The 14,614-nt window shown below is 47.7% G+C and overlaps 1 protein-coding gene across 1 annotated transcript in view; it reads right to left on the bottom strand.

Moving 5' to 3' along the window:
• Abcc1 (ATP binding cassette subfamily C member 1) overlaps window positions 1-14,614 on the bottom strand; it is a 111,393-nt gene that overhangs the window by 29,726 nt on the left and 67,053 nt on the right. Inside the window, exons 13-17 of the mRNA XM_021209058.2 lie at window positions 7,930-8,076; window positions 6,852-6,939; window positions 4,539-4,611; window positions 2,126-2,252; window positions 147-323 (exon numbers count right to left, since the gene is read on the bottom strand). Of these exons, the coding sequence (XP_021064717.1) occupies window positions 147-323; window positions 2,126-2,252; window positions 4,539-4,611; window positions 6,852-6,939; window positions 7,930-8,076 (612 nt within the window). The remainder of the gene's footprint in view (window positions 1-146; window positions 324-2,125; window positions 2,253-4,538; window positions 4,612-6,851; window positions 6,940-7,929; window positions 8,077-14,614) is intronic.

Here is a 14,614-nt window from a genome sequence, read left to right as displayed (position 1 = left end):
TTACATAGCATGGCAAAAGGAGCATAACCGCAGACTAGAGACAGCAGGTCCCTGACAATCTACTCACAGGAGGTCCTGACACAGTGTGTACCTGTCTGTCACACAGCAGCTGCTGATGTTGCCAGCTGTACCCATGCCACACTCACCTTCTCACCAATCTCTGTGCGGTCCCCACTGGGTAGGATTTCCAAATCCGGAAGAAGGGCGCAGGCTTCCATCACTGCCTTGTAGTAATTTTCCTGCAGGGGGTGCCCAAACAGTATGTTCTCTCGGAGAGAGTCATTCTGAATCCAGGCCTGCTGGGGCACGTAGGCCACGGAGCCCTGTGTAGCAGGCAGTGGAAAAGAAAGACAGATAGACTTGATAAAAAGACAACAGCAGACACCTGCCTGTGAAAAGAACCAACTGCCCAAAACACACACAGCCAGGATAAGAAGCAAGAAGGGCGCTGATCCACTGGAACAATGCAGACACGGAACAAATGAATCCAACGCCTTCAAGGGACAGAAAGGCCAGCTTGACTGGACAAGGACAATTCATGGGATTGTAGGACAGGCAGGAAAGCAGGTGTCAGGGACTAGTTCACTCATGGCTAGTGCCATGCCCACCTTTATCAAAAAAAAAAAAAAAAAAAAAAAAAAAAAAGGTGATAGAAAGCCACAAAGGATTCTAAACTATGGGAATAGAAATCAATGACCTAAATTTGTATCTAAAATCTCAGGGGAAAAAAGACCAAATTGCTATTTAAACATTTCAGTTTCTATGAGTCTCAAGTGACAGGACACCTCAATTGTAAAGCTCAAAAGATACTCAGCCATAGTCCGTGTCTACCAATACACTGGGGAAAACTAACATTTTCAACATACTTTCTGAAATCACCAGCTATAAATAGTTCTTGGACACAGAACACCAGTGCCTGGGATGGTAGGAATCCAGGAACTATGAAACAGACTGCAGCATGGATCTAATGCCAATTTCTCTTTGTCAACCTTGGGCATGTTGTCCACCCACTGCTTGGAAGAAACAAAGGGGCACATCCTGAAGCAACAGGTTATCTGCCTGGACCAAGATGCTGCCCACTTACTTCAAAAGAGCACTGCAACAGCAAGGGGGGATCTGGATTGAAATCAAACAGTGACATAAGGCCACATCCCCACGCTTGAGTTCCCAGGGGAAGGGGATGCAGATGACAAGCAGGTACAGGCAAACACATCTGGCACAAGCTGGCTGAAGTAAAATAGCTGGGGTTGTATTTTGTTTTTTTCATCTCCAGCTGCTCCAGAGGCTGCTGGTGACGCTCTGGATCTTATTTACATAGCAAGCAAAGGCCTCCAAGGGAATAAAGCACTTGTAGAAAAGCCCCGAGAGACTCATTTTCATAGCAGCCGTCAGCTCACAGAAAGTTTAGCTCAGCTCAGAGCATGCTGGACCTTGAACTGCTAAAGCCACACACTTTCCCTCCAGGCCTGTATTAAGAATTCAAGTAACACTAAGGATCTAAAATGTGTTTCTTACACCAGGTTCTGAGATTACTCTAGCCACATCAATCAGTACTGAAGTTACGCCCTATTTACAAGATTCAAAAGAAAGAAGACCACAGAATGAAGTGAGAGTGGGGGTTGGGAGCTCCTCCCCTGACAGGATGCTGGGGTATCCTCCGGAGTCTTCACCCCTTCTTCCCTCTGTCCCCACATTTTCAGGCAAATATATCATTGTATTTTGGTCATATTCGCCATTGTGCCTCTCCCTTTCTTGGTTTCTTCCTCCCTCAAATAGCCCTTTCTGCTTTCAATACACACACACACACACACACACACACACACACACACACACTATTCAGCCAAGAAAATGGTTGAGGCTGGAGATCATGTGAAGTGAAATAAGCCAAATTCAGAAGGAAGGCAGGAGCCTTCCTGGCAGTACATCTAAGCGTTCAGGGCCTGTTTACTGAGCAGCTATCACACATCACACAAGCCAAGGCACTGAGCAAATAAAGAAGTGGCTGTCACTGAAACCTGGCTTTCCTAGATGAGCTGAGATGGCTGCTTTTTTTGACAGTTTATAAGAGACACTGGGCTGAGCCTTCCTCCCAGACCATCTCTCCCCATCCTGGCCCCCATCCTACCTTGAGAGTCACATGTCCCTCCACCTTGTCCATCTCAGCCAGCAGGGCTGACAGCAGAGATGACTTCCCGCAGCCTACCTGGCCCACCACGGCCACAAGGGCTCCTTCAGGAATGGAGAAGGTGATGCTGCAAGAACACAATGAGGAGCCTGAAATAGCACAATGTCCTCTACCCTCCCTGATGAGGGTGGCCCCTGGCCAGGGGCTGTGCTGGTCAGTGCCTGAAGACCTCCAAGGCTATGGGGCAAGGAGGGCCATGGCCTCAGGGGCCCAATGTAAATGTATCACAAAACCCAGCCAGCACAGAGCCCAGGGCTACGTGTCACCCAAGAGAACTGATAGAGGGTATTCACCTATCTGATTCCACAACACTTTGTCCCCAATGACAACTGGCTGAGAAAGTTCAGAAGACAGAAGACGAGGGTAACAGGCCAGGTCTGGAAAGATTCAAAAGACTGAGGGGCTACACAAAGAGACCAGAACTGAGTTCCATAATGACCTTATCAACTGTGGTCTTTATGTTTGTGTACACGTGTGTATACCTGTGGTGGCCAGAGGTCAACACTAATCCTCAGGCTCTATATGCCTTGTAGGTTTTTTTGAGACAAGGTGTATACTAGCCTAGAGCTTTTCAAATATACCAGGATGGTTAGGCAGAAAGTTCCAAGGATCTCAAGCACAGGCTGCTTCATCCAGGTCCTCATCTTTACTGACTAATCCATCTCCCCAGAACCTTCCACCCACACCCCAGGTAAGGTCTCACATAGCCCATGCTAGCTGCCCACTCACTATCTAAGCCAGGCTGATCTCCTGCCCCTCCTGCCTCTGCCTCCCACGTGCTGAGATCACAGGTGTGCACCACCATACTCAGCTTTGAAATGGCCTGCTAACAAACAGAAGTGGTGGCGCACACCTGTAATCTCACCACTCAGGAGACAGGTGACAGAGGTTGGTGGATCTGTGTAAATTCGAGGCCAGCACGGTCTGCATGAGGTACAAGCTAGTCAAGACGGCATAGTAAGGCTCTATCTCAAAAAAAACAAACAAACAAGTGAACAGAGTTGTAGGCTCTCCAGCCACGGGAGCTTGTTACCCTGTATACCATGTGTACCATGTGTAACGCTGCTGCTTCTGCAGCTGACAGCTCAGCACACTGCTCTCCATGCCCAGACCAGCCACACGGGCACTCCAGGCCCACAGGCAGGGTCCCTTCCTTGGGTACTGGTTTCAAAGCTGACTAACTACATGGTCAACTGTTTGATTCTTCTGTGTATGCACATAGGAGTGCAAGGTAGAGGGAAATCTCAGGGGTCATTTCTCAGGTACCATCCACCTTGTTGTTTTAGGGACAGGGTCTGTCACTGGCCTAGAACTCACCAAGCAGGCTACTGAGCTGCGGAAATCTTCCTATTTCTGCTCCCCGATGTTGGGATTACACAGTGTCTCCATAACTAGCTTCCTATTTCTGATCCCCGATGTTGGGATTACACAGTGTCACCATAACTAGCTTCCTATTTCTGATCCCCGATGTTGGGATTACACGGTGTCACCATAACTAGCTTGTCACAGGGATTCTAAGGACCACATTCAGATCTTTACTTATTGAGTCCCCTCGCTAGCCCCTGAAACACTCATTGCTGTTGAGTCTTTTGTGCTGCATTTGTGAGGAGAAATGCCATGGGACCACCCTACGCAGAACACCCAGGGAAGCAGTTCCTCCCTTCTTCTAGGGGATAGCAGGATATTCTTATAGGCTAAGGGGAGTCAAAGGTTAAACAGAAAAGACTGGAGACTCAAAGTGGCAAGACAAAGGGCCAGGAATCCTGATGCCAGAAAGATGTGGGCAGTGGAGTATTGGCATAGGAAAGAAAAAAGCATTACAAATAAAGGAGGCAGGATTTAAGTCAGTCCTAAGAAAGACCTTTACGCTCTGAGTAGTTAGTGGAAGCAGAAAGGGAGAGACTCCTTTCTCTGAACAGTCTGTACTGTGCTTGATAAAATACAGCAGACAAGTTGCCATGTCAACTGCTTAGGGGCACAAATGACAAATGTGGTTCCCAAAAGGTGCCACTGGCCTTGTGTTTTGGATTCCTTAAGGATCACCAGTCCAGTCACAGTGACAGCAGAGCTCTGCAGGTTCCTGAGACCCTGGATCATGCTTGACCTGAAAACGGACTTTCTCATTACCCCAAACCCCAAACTCCTCTTGTGGCCCAGGAGCATGACTTCCTGTCACAATCAGAAGGGACAACTATACCAAGCACCTTCTAAGCTGCTCCTCACAACAACCTAAGCAGTTGTGATTGGACCTTATTCCAGATGGGTAAACTGAGGCTCAGAAAGGCAAAAGGTGGGGTCACAGAGGTGCAGAGCATTTAGAGCCAGTGTCAGTGTGCCTACCTCCCAGGCTTACCCATTCAGTGTGGGAGGTTCACCCCTGGCCCAAGTGAAGGTTGCATTCTTCACAGTGATGCTATTTCCTTCGCCTGGAAAACATTAGGGACAACATGTCAGCAGTCAACAGGTGCACCATGTGCAGATGCCCTACTCTGGCCCTCTACTGAAGCTGAAGAACCTCACTGGTCACTCAGGGCTTGGGGACACCCTCCCACTTCTCAGGCTAGGAAGGCTGAGCATGAGCCACAGTCAAGGAGAAAAAGTTGCAACCTCATCTAACCCTCTCTCCACCAGGGTCTTTCCCCTCAACTCTTGGATCCTAAGACATCTTCCCTTCCTGTTCCCTCCCTTAGCCACTCCACCCTGCCTACCTCCTAGCAGATCAATGTTTCTATTGCTTCAGTGACAATCACCCAGCATCTACTGGAAGGCCACTAGGAAACAGGATGTGCTGCAGAAAGGTGGGGGAGGGGAGGAGTTTGGCCAGTGCCCACATGATAAGGCCCAGATTCCTGAGGATCCTGCCCTTCTCCATTTCTCTTTCCTGGCTTCACTTTTGCTTCTGTCTCTAATTTTTAAGTCCCTTAATTAGCTGCCAGAAACACTTTCAGAGAGTGATAGGCCATAGCAAAGAAGTTAGTAGCTAAATGAAATTAACCACAACTCCCCCAAGAGGAAAAGGCTTGTTTCTCACTGTGGTAATGTTCAAACCAAGGTGCACGCTAAGCAGAGCCTGCATCCTCACAAAAGAGGAAGCTAGGCATGTCACTCCAAAGAACTAGCCAGAAGTTACTGCAGTCCGTGGGCAGCAGCAGCCTGAGCTTTAGGAGAGCATAACGGGCCGGGCTGCAAAGTGGTTAGACACCTCAGCAACAGAAGCCCTGCGCAGGACCAGTGGCTCCGTGGCACTTGCAGAGAACTGTGTACAGCTTGGCCCTAGGAGCTCTGGGTGGCTACCTTGGCTCTGGAGTCAATTTTGCTGGTCCCATACAGGACCAGCAAACCATGGACAACAGAAAACCATGGAAAACTGTCCCAGCATTTGCTTGGGCTGTAGCTCTCAAAAAGGAACAACTGTCCTCTTAGGGGACACTTGGAAGTTCCTAAAGATCATTTTTGTTGTCACACTGGGATGACTACTATGAGACCTAGTAGGGAGATGCCAGGGGCACTACTCACCACCCACAGTCATAAAGCTGTTCTCAACAAGGACTGTGAACCCCAAGGGGCACCAGTGTAATCACCCGCTAAGGGCAGTGGAGAGCAGCTACTACCCTCACAGAACAGCAGACCTGTGACTTGCACATCACCGCTGACATCCTACAATAGCCCACAAGACTCTGCCTACATCGGCACCTCATCACCAATAGCCAGGTAGGTACTGTCATCAATTCTGTTTTCTGGACTCTGAGGCAAAAGGTGTCGGTTTGAGCCCCAGTACTACCACTTCCCAGCTGGACAGTCTCTCTGGATCTCTTTCCTATGAGCCAAGGCTATCCTAGAGGCGCCACACTAGACACTACAGTAGGAAGCACATGCACATAGAGGCCTGAGAACAAAGGCTGGCAGGAGAGCAGGTGATCAAGATATCTTAGCCAAGAACTTCCCTTCTGGGGACCGCAGGCAAATTTGCTGACCCTGGCTCCTGCTACAAGGGTCATGATACAGTGGGTGTATTTTAACTAAACACCCATGCCAGAAAAGGCTTCCCTCTCCTGGTGCCAATAACAGTGACTGCAAACTGCCTAGACTCCCAGGGGCCGGTCAGAAGGATCAACTAGTCTAAGTGATAAAAACCCAGTGATAAAAATCCATAGGATGGCTGGCTAGGCCTGGCAGCACAGCCCTGAACTCCCAGTTACTTAGGAGACTGAAGATCCCAAATTTGACCAGCCTGAGCAACATGTCTCAAAAAGTAAAATGTGAGCTGAGGCTGTAGCTCAGTAGAAGAGTACTTACCTAACATATATGAAGTCCTGTGTTCAATTCCCAACAATAAATTATCCATCAATCAATTAAAAACAATTCAATTAAAGGCACTTTTTTACTCCCATGATCCAGATGAGAAAAATGAAGATCTGAGTGCTCAGAATTAGGCAGGAACAGAAAGTGGGCGATTCCCCCACCCAGGACAGAACCAAGGCCTAGGCTGAAAAGCCCAAAGTGTCACTCACACTGCAGGAGCATGGAGGGAACAACATAAACCAGGAACTCCATTTCTGCCCTCTCTGCAGAGCTGGGACCCTGGGTCTTGTAGGCAAGCTGGGCAGAGTCCGGCTCTGGGGAGGCCAGGATAAGGAGTCAAAGTGGGGAGAAGACAGTTACCCACCGTCCTTGATCGACCTCCGCTCAATGCTGTCTGGCTCCAGCTCCTCATGAGACAGAAAGATCCGGAGACGCTTGAGGGACACGCTGGCCTGAGGAAGAAGCACAGAGAGCGTCACCTTGATAGCATCTGGGCCACCTGCCACGCTGAGCCTGGTGCAGCCTTAGAATAAAACTTGATGCTCACAGGAATCACTACGTGAAAGGCAGGGGCTTCCTCGTACAATGGGATTTGGAAGGTAGCACTGGCAGACTGAGTTTGACCTTAACAAATTGCTGGGTCCTGGGTCCTAATTACAGAAAGACAGCACGTGCAGTCATGCAGCAGTGCATATGGGCAAAGGTTCTGGGTTTGCCAAAAAAAAAAAGAAAAGAAAAAAAAAATCCTTCAGTAGAATAGGAAGGAGGGATGGAAACAGGAAGAGGGAGAGAGGTCCTCAGAGTCTTCAACAAGCACATGAGGACCCATCAGCAAAATATGAAATTGAAAAAGGAGACCAAGATCTGTGTTTTTCAAAACAGCAGCTTAGAGAGGCCAGAGGAACATAGAATATTCCAGAAAGATTCTTTGAGATTCAAAGGGAAGTACTGCTGTGAAGTCCATACCTCCCATCTGGGCTGGAGTTTTAGGCCAACCTAGGGTACAAAACCAGACATTCTGTGCCAAGGAGGAAAATGTGTTTCTTTCTCAGAGTAGAACCAAGTGAGCCCTTACTGCTGAGGGAGGGGCCATGCTGGGGTAGTAAGTGGATCCACGCAAGGGGCTCTCCTGAGTCCCCTAGGACACAGCAGCACGAGCAATTTGGAAAAGCATGGTCAAGGCTGCACAAATAAACCATGGGGCAGGTTGGGTCCAAACGGCACTGAGAAATCTGTGGATTCCTCGAGCTGGAGTGCACAGGTCCCCTCCTGCTTCCTTGCCACCCACATGCCTATACAATGTTGCTAATGACCATGAGAAAATAGTAACAGCTCCCATGTCCGCTCCCACTGTCCCCCACACATCTGCAGGACGCTGCTGCTGACCTAGGATTCTGAGAGCCCCTATGTTACCCTCCTGGCCCCCTCTGTCTGATACACACCTGCACGATGCTGCTGATAACCATGGGCAGGATGTTGAGTGGGAAGCGCAGGATATTGAACAGGGCGAGGGACACAAAGGCTTTCTTTGCATCTAGGATATTTTTCTCATCCACAGTCACAAAGACAGCAAAGGTTGACAGGGCCACCTGCAAACAGAGCAAAGTGTTGAATGGTGGAGCCACAGCTGCACCACCCCTGGAATGGGTGAGGATTCAATCAAGGCAGACCCCCTCCACGGGGTTTAAAATGGCAAAAGCCCAAGGGAGATGGGAAAGGGACAGGTGCAGAAGCAGCACTCCTGCATCATAAAGAATGGACCAGAAAGACAGATGATCAACTTCTCAAACACCTGGCCACTAAGTAAGCATTCTTGGTATGCAGGTAAAGGCGGGGTCCATTCTCAAACGTACAAAAATACAGCTCAATTGGCAGAGGGCTCTCCTCGCATACATGAAGCTCTGAGCTCACCCCCAGTAGTACATGAGCCAGGTAGGGTGGTGCGTGTCTGTAGTCCCAACACACTGGAGAGGAGGAACCAGGAGGATCAGAAATGCCAGGTCATCCCTGGCTACAGAGGGAATTCAAAGCCACTCTGGGCTATGAGAGACCCAGTCTCAAAAACAAAACAAAAGCCAGAAAGTGCTCATAGCACATGGCACATGACAGGTTGGTACCTGGTGATTCTGGGTCTGCACATCCCTCCTCTAATTCTGAGATGGGAGCCTCCCTGGTGCAATCTAGTGGGCAGCCACAGGCTCCCTTGGGAGGGGGGGGTGTCCTCTGGGACACAAGTGGAATAAGCAATCCAGAAAAGCATATCTATAGGACAGATGACCAGCCCTGATCCTGGAGCCACCAAAGGCTTTCCCCTGGACAAGACCTGAGCAGAAGCAGTCATGCACATGCGTGCCGTTTCAATCATCCCTAGAAGGCAGTGGGCTATGAAACTAGATCCTATTCACTCAGAGCACATCAGTTCTGTGGCCAAGCATGGGCTCTGCTCCCCATATAGAGCTCCCCATATAGAGCTCCACACATCTATGAGGTACAACCAAGCCCCGTGCTGGGTGCAAATCCTACCGCATCTCCCAAGAGGCTGAGTTTATTCCACCTTACACACTTGCCCAGGTCCCTTGAGCCATGCTGCCAAGGATTACATCTTCCTGGATGCAACCAGCAAGGAGACCTGTTTTCTGCTGTACCTGTCACTAGTCAGCCAGCAGACCCAAGGAGACTTTGAGAAAAATTATTCAGTATCTGTGCCCAAGGAAGGAGGCAGTGCTCCAAAGCCCATCAACACCCGATCATACGAGAAGTCCCAGATGGTAGCTCTGCCAAGAGGCCTGGAATATTAGCCTCGTAGATTATTCTTTAATTTTTTATAACTTTTTTGAGACATGTGCCTACTATATAGCCTTGGCTGTCCTAGAACTCACTGTATAGACCAGGCTAGCCCCTGCCTCCTGAGTGCTGAGGTGTGTGCCAGTACAGGGATACTGATTAAAATTTCTTAACTCACACATTAAGAACTGTACAGATTAATGATGTACTATGTGATACATTGACACATGAACTCAGGTCCCACACCATCCCTCCACGGAGCAGGAGGAGGGTGGATGGGGCAGGAGGGGGGGCCGGGAGGGCGAGGGGGAAATAAAATATAGTGTGTAAAAATAAATAAATAAATTTTTTAAAAGCCCACATTCTTTTGTTCTAGGTCTTTCCAAATGGCCCAGAAGTATCTGGTTCATCTGTTGGCACTGTGCTTCCTTCTAACAGTAACTTCACACCAACCCATCAACCTCTTCCCATCTCTTTTCCTCATGTTCTAACAGTAACTTCACACCAACCCATCGACCTCTTCCCATCTCTTTTCCTCATGTTCTAACAGTAACTTCACACCAACCCATCAACCTCTTCCCATCTCTTTTCCTCATGCAAAAGTATGGGCTCAAAATGCTCTAAAAATATTCCACACAATGGAATATTAACTACTCCACCATAAAGAAGAATGACATTCTTATACACGCTATTACCTGGATGAAACAAAAAGTGTCACTGTAAGTGACAGAAACAAAAGGCCAGCATACTTTATTTATTCTGTTACACTAAATGCTCCCAACAGGCCAATCGACAGGCAGGAGGCACGTTGACAGGTACCAGAATCAGTGGGATGAGAGAACAGGAGTAACTTGTCACATGTATGAGGCCTCCTAGTGGGTAATGGAAACCCTTGCTGAGCATGCTCAAATCTACTGGAGAAACAGACACTATATGCTTATGTAGAGCTACACCTCAAATATGAAAAGGCTGGAGAGGGGAGAGGGGCCCGCAAGGGGGCTCAGCAGACAGAGGCACGTACTTTCCAGCAAACCTAAAAACCCAAGTTCCATCCCTGAAAACACGTGTGAAAGCACAGAACCTACTCCCCTCCCACAGGCTGTCCTGACCTCCACATACGCAACATGCATGGTGCGCGCTCTCTCTGCACACCCCACCCCCACCTCTCTCTCTCTCTCTCTCTCTCTCTCTCTCTCTCTCTCTCTCTCTCTCTCTGTGTGTGTGTGTCACATGTAAGCCTTATAGTTGTTGCCAATCTTCTGAACCCGGATGTCATACTTAGCGTCGATGAAGGGTTCTGCTGTGGCATAGGTTTGGGTGANCTCTCTCTCTCTCTCTCTCTCTCTCTCTCTCTCTCTCTCACACACACACACACACACACTGATAATAATAATTAAACAATCTAAAGCCATCGAGCTCTAGTATAAAAGCCACAGTCTTGGTCAGCCCAGGGCCCACTGGATTACACAAGATGTTGTCACCAGTCTGACCCTTTTTCCAGTCATGTTTGCTCTAAGTCCCCCTGTCAGGCTCTGAGTCCTATGTTCTCCAGGAAGTGGTCACATAACATCTATCTGTTAGCTGAACTACTAGGTTTTGCCCACCTATACACAGGTACCATGTAGATATCATTATGCTAAGTCCCCTCTGATCTGGGACCACCATAGCACGCCAAACTCTGATCAGTAGAGTGCCACATAGCAGTCATTACCCCAGTGGCTGGAAATTACTTTTCAGAGGAGTCCAGGCCACGTAAGAGGCAAGCAGCTTACAGATCTCCAAAGAATATCCAAAACACTGGCTTAGAAGACAGCACCAAGGGACAGACACTAGGCTCTAACCCCAGAACAAGAGGCAAGGCATCTCTGTACACCACACCTGCCTTCTACCACTGTAGGTGAATATCACCCATCCTTGAAGCCAGGAACCTGCCAGCGGAAGGCTCCACAGGAAAGGCAGCACAGACCACGTATTTTCTCCTAATGTAGGCAGAGACTGGGCACCTTGGCAGCATGCAGGGTCCAGCTGACAACTGGCTCCTACAGTTTCTCGCCAAAAGGCTCAGCAGACTGTCCTGGGAGCCCAGCATTTTCAGCCTTGACTGCTACTGTGGTTTCAGGGTGAAACCCCTCCACAGGCTCATGTGGACATGGAACCTTTGGGACACCAGGCTTAGCTAGCTATACTGGCTTCCAGATTATAGCCTGGCCTTGCTTCCTGATCCACCAAGATGGAAGAAAGCCATGCTGAAAGCTCTCAGTGTACTGCACAAGCAACACTATCCTAGGAACCATAGCAGACTAGCATCTGTGATCAAAGTCAAGCCTTCTGTCTGAGATTTTTGTCACAACAATTAAAAAAGTAACATATACCCAACTCGGTCAGAAACCAAGGGGCAGGTTTGAATGGAAGTCCAGAATCCTTCTCTCCAGCACTCTCTGGCTTTGGAATGGAGACAAGGAAAAAAGGTCTTTGAAGGCCAGCATGTTCATTAACAGCTTAGAACGTTTTATTAAAAAGTGTTTCAGGCCCATTTTCAGTGGCCTAGGACCATGTATCCAGTGGTACTGCCACATATGTTCTAAAATTACAGTTTTGTTTATTGCCTATGTCTGAAATGTCAGCTCTAGGAGGGAGTCTGTGGACAGCCTGTCCTTGTTCCTCAGAGGAGCCAAGGCTATCGCTTAGTACCCTGCTGTCCACAACGACCAGACACACAGGCAACTCTAAAGTATGGAACATTGCTCAGGCAAACCTTGTCACATACCCCCACCCACCACACACCTAATTCTCAACAATGAAGACTTCTGCAGTGCCTCCAATTACTATGTCAAAGTAAACAGAGTGAAATGCGAGGTGTTCCTGTGTCCGGGAGAAGCGTGGACCCTGAGAAAGAGGCAGCTGACAGGGTGTGGAGGGATGGGTGACTTGCCCGCCTCAGATGGCACTTTTTTTTTTGTTTTTGAGTTGTAATCAAACCCAGGGTCTTGAGCACTGAGTAGTACAATCCTACTAGAACACATGAAAATCTTTGAAAGACCTGTCTTATTTCCTTTATCTGTGTGCATCTCTGTACATGTGGCACACGTGAGCGCCCACAGGGCGACAGAGGCTGTCAGATGCCCTGGAGCTCCAGGTGGCTGTCAGCAGCCCACTTTGGGTATGGGAACTAAGTTCAGTCCTCTGGAAGAACTGTTCATCAAGTGTTCATAAGTGCTGTGTCATCCCTCCATCCCTCATTAAGGTATTTTTAAATATGTATGCCCTTAGACACTGTTTTCCAAAGATGCACAAAACGATCTCATTGAAGCAAAGGACTTGTCATAGCGAAGATGTCAGGGACAGCATGCATCCATACTTTAGAACTTCATATGCAATCTGATTGTTACTGTGAACAGCAGGGTACTGAGTGATAGCCTTGGCTCCTCTGAGGAACAAGGACAGGCTGTCCACAGACTCCCTCCCAGAGGTGACATTTCAAACACAGGCAATAAACAAAACTAATTTTAGAACATTTCTGGTAGTGCTAGTGGACACATAGTCTTAGGCTACTGACAAACCATAGCTTGCAATCAGTTAGTACAAAGAAATCACTGGTTCCCTGGAGTCTATCAGTTATGGTATCAAATAAGCAGTTTGCTTCAGATAACATTGTTTATATTTAGATATGTTTATATGCACGTGTATGTGAGTACATGTAGAGGCCATTTTTAGGCACTGTCCACCTTGGTTTCTTGAAACAGGCTCTGTCACTGGTCTGGAACTCAGCACGTAGGCTAGACTAGACTGGCCGGCCAGGGAGCCCATGAATCTGCTTTTCTCTGCCTCACCACCACTCCTGGCTCTATTGTTGAACATGGGTGCTGGAGATCAAACATCTGTCTTTGTTCTTGTAAGGTGAGTCCTTCACTACAGAATCATCACCCCACCCTAGCCCTTTCCTATAAGACTCCTCAATGAAGAAAGCTGACAGCACAGGTATGCATTCTGTAACAGATGGCTAGCTGGACCAGCCACGGGGACCTGCCACTCACACCACAGCAAATCCTGGTTACCCCAACACACCAGAAAAGCAAGACTCTGATTTAAAAATCACATCTCAAGATAATGATAGAGGACATTAAGAAGGACATAAATAACTTCCTTAAAGAAATACAGGAGAACACAGGTAAACAGGAAGAAGACCTTAAAGAAATCCTTTCAAGAATTGCAGGAAAACACAACCAAATAGGTGAAAGAATTGAATATTACCATCCAAGATCTAAAATAGAAATGGAAACAATAAAGAAATCACAAAGGGAGACAACTCGGGAGATAGAAAGCCTAGGAAAGCCAGGCAATGGTGGCGCGCGCCTTTAATCNCAGCACTTGGGAGGCAGAGGCAGGCGAATTTCTGAGTTCGAGGCAGCCTGGTCTACAAAGTAAGTTCCAGGACAGCCAGGGCTATACAGAGAAACCCTGTCTCTAAAAAACCAAACAAAAAAAATAATAAAAATAAAAATAAACAAATAAAAACACCAGGAAAGAGCAGGTCTCCCAGAAGTACCTACACACCTGTAAGCACAGGTAAGATCACCACTTCTCTTCAAGTTCCTGGCCCAAGAAAGACCCTCCCAGAGCCATCAGGACACAAGAACCAAGGAACAGCTGGGGACAGGATCCTTCTGGTTTCCATCTGCACACAAGCCACAGTCAGAGAGAGCAAGATCAGCTAACACCAGAGATAACCACATGGCAAAAGGCAAGGGCAAGAAAATAAGCAACAGAAACCAAGGCTACTTGGAACCCAGTTCTCCCACCACAGCGAGTCCTGGTTACCCCAACACACCAGAAAGCAAGACTGTGATTTAAAATCACATCATATGATGATAATAGAGGACTTTAAGAAGGACATAAATAAATACAAGTAAACAGGAAGAAGACCTTAAAGGGGGAACACAAAAATCACTTAAAGAATTGCAGGAAAACACAACAAAACAGGTGAAGGAATTGAACATAACCATCCAGGATCTAAAAATTGAAATAGAAACAATAAAGAAATCACAAAGGAAGACAACACGAAAGATAGAAAACCTAGAAAGGAGATCAGGAGTCATAGATGCAAGCATCACCAACAGAATACAAGAGATAGAAGAGAGAATCTCGGGTGCAGAAGATACCATAGAAAACATTGACAGTCAGAGAAAATGAAAAATGCAAAATGTTCCTAACCCAAAACATCCAAGAAATCCAGGGCACAATGAGAAGACCAAACATAAGGATAATAGGTATAGAAGAGAGTGAAAATTCCAAACTTAAAGGGCCAGAAAATATCTTCAACAAAATTGTAGAAGAAAACTTCCC

The sequence above is a fragment of the Mus pahari genome, chromosome 12, assembly GCF_900095145.1.
Source record: "Mus pahari chromosome 12, PAHARI_EIJ_v1.1, whole genome shotgun sequence".
In the NCBI taxonomy this organism is placed as follows: domain Eukaryota; kingdom Metazoa; phylum Chordata; class Mammalia; order Rodentia; family Muridae; genus Mus; species Mus pahari.
The sequence above is the reverse complement of the archived record's forward strand: the minus strand, read 5'-3'. Positions and strand labels throughout refer to the sequence as shown.